General features: G+C 49.9%; 2 protein-coding genes across 2 annotated transcripts; one reads left to right on the top strand and one right to left on the bottom strand.

The window, feature by feature from the left end:
• Nucleotides 1–444: 444 nt before the first annotated feature.
• Nucleotides 445–1944, top strand: Z518_08447 (uncharacterized protein; the record flags this gene model as incomplete). Its single annotated transcript, XM_013414188.1, has 1 exon — nt 445–1944. The coding sequence occupies one exon, from the start codon at nt 445–447 to the stop codon at nt 1942–1944; it is 1500 nt and encodes a 499-aa protein (XP_013269642.1).
• A 1214-nt stretch (nt 1945–3158) lies between these two features.
• Z518_08446 (uncharacterized protein) lies at nt 3159–4355 on the bottom strand (the record flags this gene model as incomplete). The annotated part of the gene is made up of 1 exon (XM_013414187.1): nt 3159–4355. One exon carries the CDS (start codon nt 4353–4355, stop codon nt 3159–3161), a length of 1197 nt encoding a protein of 398 aa, XP_013269641.1.
• Between the last annotated feature and the right edge of the window lie 5772 nt (nt 4356–10127).

Genomic DNA, 10127 nt, shown 5'->3' with positions numbered 1-10127 from the left:
GCGCAGGCGGAATTCCCGTCAACGAACGTTCGTGGTTAAATGTGGGAAGATCATGTAGGTGCCGAGGAGGGCCTGCAACCACGTGATATCACGTGATGACATCACGTGTTCTGAATACATATGTCTCGGGATACCTTCCTGTTACAGTTTTCAAGTTGCCCAGTTGCTGGGTGACGCGCAAGTTTGCCCCGCCAGACGCCACCCGGTGGCAGTCGCTTTTTTGTCGCATGGTGCTGGAGCCTTGATTCTCAACCGTCAATATGACCATATCATCCGATGACTATATTCCCAGCTCACATGCGCACTCTTTATTCACCATATTGCAGACCCCCATATCTATTCCCGGCGACAATGTCATTTATCTCAAACAATGCGGTCTAGATCTAACTTTGCCTAACCACGCGCGTTGACCACCAGCCTACTCGCTTGAGCCGTTCGCATAGGATGACCAGCATCATGGAATCACCTATTCCCATCCCAGGCTCTTTCATGCAAGAACCAGACACCACATTCCACTGCTCACGTTTCAACGCTTCAGTATTCTTACCTCCTGTCGACGACACATGTCGATCCTCCGCGGCGTCCCAACAGGGCCAACGTCAGTCCATCTCCAGATCATCTCCGTCTCACCGCTCCGAGCAGTCTCAACACAGTCGCAAGCGACAACGTCTTGATACCACCGACGATACACTCGACACTCCACTCGGCGATCCGAATGACTCTTACTTCCAAAAATGGTCATCTGGCCGCGACACGCGCAGTCCACCCCCCATGGTCGATACGAATTACCGTTTTGCCGGCGGACTTGATGCGCCCACCGCACTGACGGCTCAGAACGAGGACGATGCACATGAATTCGATTATGAGGTCGATTGCAGACCTAATCGATACCAGCAGAACCCCGTTCATTCTATGGACTCGTCCGTCCCACAGACTCCCGCGTCCAATGAGCATGGAAGGAAAAGAAGACTGTCCCGATCACCCAAGGGTTGGGGAAAGACCATGTGGGCGTTGACTGGAGGAATAGCCGGCAAAGTCTTCAACTTTTGTTGGAGCAACACATTTCGAGGCTTCTACGCCGGGGGCGGGAATGGATACCAATTCGATCTCGGAACTCCCGACGTTGCGTCCCGGGCATGGACCGAGGTCGATACCACGAATGATGTCTTTCACCATGACTACAAGGCCCCTCTTCGACGAGAGCAAAGTCCCGTCCCGGGTGGCTTTCCCGAGGACGCGGACTTCATTGACGATTACATGTCCAATCCTGTCGCCGGTCATCAGCGGAATCATGCGACTCCCACGATGAATTCGGACCAGGATCCTTCTTCCACCCTTCGAGCCAGTTGGGTGGTATTGGACGGGCCCCAGACTGAGTCAAGAGAGACAAGTCCAGTGAGAAAGAAGGCCAGAACGAGTACAGCCAACCTTCACACACGATCAACGGCCCGGCATGTGAATAGTCAATCTCATGTACATGCACGGAAATCCCCGAGATCCCCCATGGCATCCTATGCGTCGCCTCGAAACTCATTGAACTACAACGTCACCTCACAGCCTCGTCAGTCGTTGCCCGCCGTCCGCAGTGACGTCCACCGCCCCGACAGCATCCCAAACAACCACCACCCAAAGCGTCCTAGCAGCCGGGCTTCGTTAGCCTCGCCACGTCGTCAATCCGCTCACCACGTGACCTCGTCAACTCCACCATCACCCGCCGTCCGGAAATTCGAACAAAAGATGCGCCGTAAGGAAGCTAGACAGGACCAAACGATGAACCGGTTCAATGCGCAGTTACAAGCTATGATACGCGAGGGTCAGCAAGCGTTAGGATCCAAAGTTGAGGTCGAGGTCCTGGACAGTGCTGATATCGACGAAGGATATGAAGAGGGCGTTGGTGTGGAGTCGTGGGAGAGAGAATATGTCCGGCCTGGAGTGTGGTCTTAGATCGACGGCACTCGTGTATTCGTGTTCGTGAGGGTTTTGGTGTGCATTAGGGAGAAAGACACAGAGGACGTGTGTGAAGTCTAGTTGACTGGACGGAAGTTGCTCCAGGTGGTCGTTTCACGTATAGATTTCGGCCTCCAAACACCCGGCACAGACACGGAAGGCAAAGGAAGGAGATATGAAGGCAGCTCAAGTCTTTGGGTGCTTCATCTCCTGTCCTGAGCGATTGGTGGCGTCCGTTGATTGTTTGATTAATTGGTGAGTGGGTAGGTATGCCGTTTGAGCTCAATCACTCGCTGGTTCGGCGGACCAACCCACCCACTCATCCGTCTCCTGTCTCTCCCACTTACTTTGAAGGGGAAGGATAGTTCAGTGTACTTGCGTGCTTTCTTTGTGCTCCCAAAGATACCCCAATCATCCATCCGTTCACTTCGCATGATTGTGTTTTGAATAAACTGGGATTGACAGACCATGAAAATAATTCCCTCAAAGACATCAACGGTTGGCTCCTTTCCTTCTTCGGATCTCGAATGTTGTAAGGACCAATTATGATTATGAGGATGAGCACTAGTGTGAGGGTTGGGACGGCGTGGCGGGTATTTCCAAACGAGTTGAACCCCTTTCATCTCTTCTCACCCCGGTTTTCATCGGCTATCTGGTGCTCTGTTCAGGTACAATTGGTATTTTCCGGCCAATTGGTTAGTTCCAGGCATCTTTGCCCCTTTTCTTTTCACTCAACTTTTAAATTGATGTGGAATGATTCCAGATCTGCTCCGGTTATAATATTGTTGGCTCATGGCGTCCGTTCTTTGGTAGTATCGTGACACCATTTCGATTTTCACATTCATGTCATATCGTATTATGTCGTGTCTTTGTTCGTACATCTATTGGTCTCTGATCCGTCGATATCATGGCGGTGGAGTGTGCTGTTTCTGTGTCCTTGTCTCCCTTGCCTTTCCTCGAAACTTGAGGGCTTCAGATACGGTTCATCAAAGTCAATACCATTGCGGTTCGGCTTTTCATGTATGACGATGTTGTCCCTCACGCATGAGTTTGTTCCTTGGTGTCGCCAGGAGTTGAGTCGAGATTGATCCCTCTTCAGTGGGATGGCAAGTTTCGTAGTGGACTCCAGTGTCTTTTCCGGAGGAAGGCAAAAGTTATTTGTTGTCTTTGGACGTTCCCCAGTCTGACAACCGGAGATGCGAGGTACACGGCTAGGCTAAGCTTTGAAGCGTTAGAGTTTGGTGTTTATTGAATTGCCGCATCTTGAGTCCGTCAGTGGCGGGGTCTGTGGTGATGGTTGTGTTTGTCCTAGAGGCATCTTTCGGCGGAAGAACGAGATGCTCCTGTCCCTGTTCCTGTCCCTCGATTTCAGCGCGCAGAGCATCACGCAGCTGTTTCAACTTTGCTGCTCGATCATGGTGCATTGATATGCGAGCTTTCAGCTGCTTCATCAATTCGTTCACGCCGGTACCTCCAGTTGGATCACCAAATTCATGCACAGATTGGTCAGGCTCAGGCTCGTCAAAGGGCCACTTCGGGACATTCGGCACAGACATAGAATTCGAATCCGAAGGATTGCCGTCAAATATATACGTTGCCCATCGACGATCAGCGGCGGCAAACGCGTGGTTTACTTGTTCTCGCAGTGCTTCATAAGTTTGTGGAGGCATGTCCTCGATGTCGTCTTCCGGCTGGGATGCAATTTGTAGTCTTCTCGAAATGTCCCTTTGTTTTGCTTCAAGATGACTGATACAGGCGGTTGCTTTTTCTCGGATTTTCTGTCTGTGACGGAGGGACTGTTGCAAGGAGACACGATGTGCGAGAATCAGTGGGACCATATTCTCGGCATCTTGTTCCTTCCAAAAAGCCTGTGGCTTTGAATCCGTCATCTGGGCTACAATGCTCTTCTCGGTCCCTCTCTGCTTTGTCTTTCCCGTTATTGGGCTCGCTATTCTCTGCCTCAACACCACCATCGCAAACGCCGACAGCAACTCCTCAAACTTGTCCCCTTTGCACTCATCCAGCATTGTCTTTCGCAGGACCGTGTCCCTCGGCAATATCCCATTCTTCTTGAGCTCCATCAACGCCTTGTACAGCGCTGCCCGCAGATTGAGGGACTGAATCGGTGCGGTGGGGGGGAAATGTGGGGAGAGCTTCGATCGCGTCTCCTCCAGGTCGTACAATTCGAACAGTCGGTATAAAGCCCATTCTACGCTTTTGACGCGATTTTGTATCATTGGTGTGCTTGTGCTTGGAGCGCATTTCGAACTGGTCGCCGTGCGGAATGTAGACTCTGAGATGCGAGGGAAGTCCGGCAGGAGATCGAGGTTTAGAAGGTGTAGCGTTTTGATAAAGGTCATGATGTGGCTTCGTGGGCGCCATGGAGGGTGAGACGAGAAGCGGTCCATGGTTGGAGTGGACGTGAGCAACACGATCACACAAATTCTAGTTGAATGTTTTGTGCCGAACAGAGAGATGTGATGGCCCGCCAATCATTTGGCGTAAGGCTGTGCTTTGCTCCGATTCGCCGGCGGTCAAAGAACCTATCCCTCGACGGTCCCTAGCCATGAGCTCTTCTTCATTCTCACATTCATGGCAATTGAATCCAGTCTGCTGCCTTGAAGGCAAAGAAGAAATCTCTCCCTAGAGATATAGAGAAAGAGAAGGTCGGCAGGAAGGGGTTTCTCCAGTCAATTCTTTGAGTTTTGCTTAGGCCATGGCGTGGAGTGCTTGAGAGAGGTCGATCCAAGCGAGGACAATGATTCAAAGACTGTTGAAGAAGTGGACTATCGTGCTGAAGAAATGGTGACCTATCATTCACGACAAACCAGGATATTTTGCAACATTCGTTCACTGGGCAGTATCACCATCAATACGCAACAATGATGACGAATAGATAGGCTCTATCCTGCCCTCATTAGGAGAGCCAGAGCACTCTTTCAATACAAGAAGTTTGACAAAGACCATTGCAGGAAATATAAAGTTCATTGGACTTGCCTCTGCTCTTCATCCCGACTTCGACCTCGAAACATCATTCTCTCTCTTCGGCGATCGATTTTGTTTCTAGAACACCAAGCTCCTCGGATAAAATGTCCATTGACGGCACGCACACCATCACCATCTGGCTCCGTTACAACGCCTTGCGGCTGTTTGAATCTGTTCGTGGCGTACTGGGCTCTATGGATCATCGATACCAGAACATTGCCCCCCTCTCAGTCGTGTCCTCAGCCTTTGGCTTGCCTCGGTGAGTAGGGTCTGAATTTCTCCTGCACACCTGGCAAAGAGACATGGAACACGAACACCGGGTACTGCACAAGAAATACAGTTCACTCATCAAAACTGTTTCCGAATGAGCGCGCTTGTACAGATCCAGAGGCTATGAAGCAGCACCATCACACTCAAACACCTCTCATGAAGACAACCTTTCTATCCCACCTTCGGGAATCCCTCCATTTCAAAACATGAAGATAATTTTGCCACTACGGGCGAGAAACTTCGCGCCGAGAGAAGGAGGATTGTGAATTTCGTATACAGTCTTTCTAACGTTCTTCAAGATTACAGCTCCAGTCGCCCCAGGAGACTTGGGCCCGCAGACTCAGGGTGACTTCTTGACAGATCCGACTCCATTCCCACGGTGGCTTTTCCATCAACAACTGCATTGCGTTCTAGTGTGGCAATATCTCCTTCCTCTTCTGAGACATTGGGGTATTCGATTTCTTTCTCACCCGGCCATCGAATTGGGGGTCTCCCAATCTTGCCGACGATATCCATAGCCAGAGTAACTTCCTCCACAGCGCCATCTAGCCAAACCTGATGGCGGAAGCTTTCTTATAGATGCGCCGCATCAATGAGACTTGAGGACTCCGCTCTTCAATATCTGCCTGATGGATGCCTGGACGGTTTGAACCTTCCTGCTCAAGAAGAGAAATCGTTGTACCTACAAATTTTGGTCAATCAACCAATACGTCATCGCCAAAACTCCGGACGATGCATGGGTTTGGGTGGCCCTTTTTCCCCCCGCATATGCCTTTGGGCGCTTTCAAGGTTTTGGGTGACAAAGAAAGGGTGTTCATTGATCAAAATTTTGTGATCGAATTTTGGCTCTTCCCAGGTGTAGGAGAGGGCTGTTGATCCTCTACGTTGATAGGGACGAGTTTGCCTGTGATAGCATCCGTCTCGTTGTCTGAATGATTCAATGCCATGAGACGAATTTGGCTCAAGTGACTCGCAATTGTGGACTCGTCTGAAATTTGCATAGTGAAGCCTGCTTTCTATTTTCAAGGCGTCATTTCTTCTTCTGTGTCATTGGATTCAAGGAGGGGAATTCCGAGATGTGCTGGAATGGCCAGTACTGCTGAGTCAAGGCGATTCACTCTTTTGTTCAATGCTTTCCAATCTCTGCCATATGCGGGTTACCATGTGATGTTTCTCATAACAGATTCCAAATGTGCTGATCATGGTGATGTCGTCGCTTACCGTCAAACTTTTGTGCAACTTGAGATGAAGGAGCGCTCTGTTTTCTATCTACTTGTCGAGGTCCTGAGACTCCTTTTATAGACACACGAATGCTACATCGTTGCACAGAGCAACCGTCTGTAACGTCGTCGTCTATGGAGACCTCTCATCTCTATCCAACACTTACGTTCATGAGTAGTCTAGATATTGCTTCTCCTCAAAGGATAGAAGGACAGTAAGTGACTTATAACTTGTCTGGAGCGAATGTTCTTCCCATTGAGGACTAGACTCCTGACTCCATCGGCATCTTAATTGCAGCAGGTTCGCATTTAGCAATTGCGTCTTGAGTATGATTCTGTCAGACAGCTGGTGCCTAGTGCCAAGAGCCCCTATTCTGGCCTATATAGGGGGCTTTCCCCCCCAACCCATCCATAGTTGCAATCTGCACACGAGTTTTCACCCCTTCCATCCGCATCTCGCTCCGTTCGACAGATTCAGGGGCACAAGGGCATGGACAATAGCTCTTCAACAACCAATGCTTTACAGCCGCCGAATTTGGGCAGGTGGCGCCGCCGCTTTTGGAGTTCTTCTTCCAAGCCACTGTAGCCACTTATATCGTTTGATAATTGAAGCCCCAATTATCACAGCAAAGCGTTTTCATTCTCACGTGAGCGCTTGGCTGGAACGCCAAGTCTAACAGCCTAGAGAGTGACATTTATACATCCGCTCTCACCTATTCTCTCTCTATTGAAGGGCTGCTTAAGCGTTCATTGTTGGCCAGAATAGACAATGCCGGCTTGACGTGTCACCGCGGCTGGCTTGGCATTATCACCCTGTAGTGACACTTGCACCCTCAACCCTTTCCACCTACTTATGTTGACATTCATCAGAGTGTGCTTTGAGATAGATCAATCAATCAATCCTCTCTCCCGTACAGATCATCATTCATAATCTCTCCTACCTCAGTGCACCCACCTCTCGCCTCAGTACACACCTGATTCATCAACAACTTTCCCTGTCTGATTCTTCTACCTGCTTTTTCTACTCCTTCAACATTGCGCCTTCCGGCCTTCGAACCTCAGCATGAATACAATTTGCGGACCCAGCAATGGGGCACTTATATATACACCCATGTCAAGGTCATCCTCAAGCTCAACTACATCAAAAGAGACTACGGCAGTGGAGAATTCGCCACCGAAGATATCGCCCTTAGACGGATTAGAAGACGCTCGTATCTATTCGTACAAAGGGATCCGAGATCTAAAAGAACGTGTCAAATCGCAGTCTGCTGCGTTGATGGAGGGCCACACGAATCAGCAGTACCTTGTTTTCAGGGGTGTCACAAAAGGCCACCTGGAAAAGATTGACCATCAGCGTGCCAACATCGGGAAGCATACTCGGATGAGCCATTACGCGGGTAACAATCTACTAGCTATCAAGCTGATGCCCTCAGCGGCACATGAAGGTGCGCACCTCACACTAGCCCAAAGACTTCGTGACGAACTTATCATCACAATGGGCCTCCCACGAGAGTGCTTATATCCTGTTGGCGGGACAACGTACAAACTCCCTAATTCCTCTAAAGAGGGTGATATGGGATTCCGACCCCTCCCGACCCGGGAAAGGGAATCTGACCGGCCAACAATTGTTTTTGAGTCTGGACTCTCTGAAACACTTACTCGTCTGAGACATGACGCAGAATGGTGGATTGTCAACTCTGGAGATGTCAAGATTGTCATCATCATCTCAATTAAGCGAGCACAGAAGACGCTAATAGTCGAAAAGTGGTGCCCTTCTCCGCACCCAAATCCCAACGCTCCAATTCCGACAATAGTCCACGAGCTTACTATCACCCAAAATCCCACTCCGCAACTAGGTCCTACTGCTCAGTCGAATACCATCGGTCAGCCAATTGTCACCGTTCAGCCAGGCACTGCCTCAGCCTATGACGTTGCTGGAGCGCCTCTAATTCTCGAATTTGACAAAATCTTCCTCCGAGCCGCTGTACCGCCAGAAGGCGACGTCGTCTTTAATGTCGCGGATCTTGCGGTCTGGGCGGATTACCTCTGGAAGGGCCTTAAGTAGAGAGATCCAAGGGTTATGGCAGTGTCAAACTTGTGGTACAATTTGAGTTGAAGGAGTCCTCTGTTTTCTATCAAGTTGAGGTCCTGCTTCATACATATATTTAAAGATTGTTGCCATGTTTCGGCGTGTCCGTACTCAGCTCTCATAGATGAAATCCTTGCCTAGCTGAACATTCGTTACCACATATTGTCTCACAGTTCAACAGATCAAGGGAACACATGGTGGGTCGGACTATGTGCTGTGCTGTTCGGGGCAACGGAAGTACCATCCTTACCGAGGGTTCACCCAGAAGCGCCATAGATTTCTGTGAAACAATGAATACCAAGAGAATATGAATTGAATGCTCTGCTCTTTAGCAACTGGTCTTGCCAGGTTGCTGATTGAAGCGTAGCTTTAGCGGAGCTTCTTTTAGACTCCGACCCCCGGCCGCGACCCTAGGGATCAATTGTGTTCACGTGACTTAAGCCGTCTCTGATTGGCCGAGAAAATGCTAATCACATCGCGCGCGCCCGTACCTTACCTCTACACAGTGGCACCCCTTCCCTCCTTTCATGTCCGATGTTGACACTTAATACTGCTCGGCCTGTCTTCAAAAGCACCTACTCTCTTTCCTTCTCAAAGATGCCTCGGCCGCCCCAGGGAGCAAGGTCTTTTCGACCTGTATGGCCTGTCGTGACAAGCGTAGAAAGAGAAGGGCTCGACAGCCGGACCTTCGAACGCAGTGAGGGGGGGCTGGTCCCCATAAAAGACATAGTGATCAACATCGTCTACATATGGTACATGCACTGGATCCGATGGAGGATATCGTACGGCACAGGACACGGTGATCAACATCGTCTATATTTTGGAGGGGCGATATGGGGGCTGCCAAACCAGCACCTGTCTCGACTCAAATCAACAACCAACACACCACACAAAGTGGGAGCGCGAGCTTAAGGATCACTTCAAAGGCAGGTAGGTAAGAGCGTCAAAGTACATGAAGGTAGACTAATAACAATTATGCCCAAAAATGTCTGTTGCCGTCTCTGCTGTTGTTACGTCTCTGTTATGCATGTGTTTTCCTCTTTTTTCCCGCGTCTCCCTTCGAAAGAGAGCCATCTGCCTATCATTTGCACTGTTTGCTTACTATGTCACGTGACTGCTTGGCATAGACCTACCTCATACCATCACAATATATGATCCATGGACTGGATCCGATCAAGGGAGTTCTGGTAGACAAAGGCTGCATTCTACCCATTCCTGGGTGGGCCATGGACTGGATCCGATGGAATTAGCCAATCAGAGCAAAGGATTAGGTAACGGATTATAGATTTTCCGGGTTACGGAGAGTTGGCAATCACGTGGCACGAGAGGCCTGGGTTTGGCCCGTGGACTGGATCCGATGGGGCCAGCCAGTCAGAGCAAAGGACTTGGTAGTTGTCGGATTATAGATTTTCCGGATCACAAGAGGTTTGCCAATCACGTGACATGTTATGGAGCCGCATGTATGCGCCGCCAAGAATTGCCAATACCAACGTGACCGGCCAATCACGTGATTCAAATGGCTTGGCAACATCGAAACGCAGTGTGACCTGGGGGTTTGGGGGCTAGCCCCCAAAATACAGAAGTTACGCTTTTTCCCCCCTGGAATATCCTATCCG

The sequence above is a fragment of the Rhinocladiella mackenziei genome, assembly GCF_000835555.1.
Source record: "Rhinocladiella mackenziei CBS 650.93 unplaced genomic scaffold supercont1.6, whole genome shotgun sequence".
Taxonomy (NCBI): Eukaryota; Fungi; Ascomycota; class Eurotiomycetes; order Chaetothyriales; family Herpotrichiellaceae; genus Rhinocladiella; species Rhinocladiella mackenziei.
The sequence above is the reverse complement of the archived record's forward strand: the minus strand, read 5'-3'. Positions and strand labels throughout refer to the sequence as shown.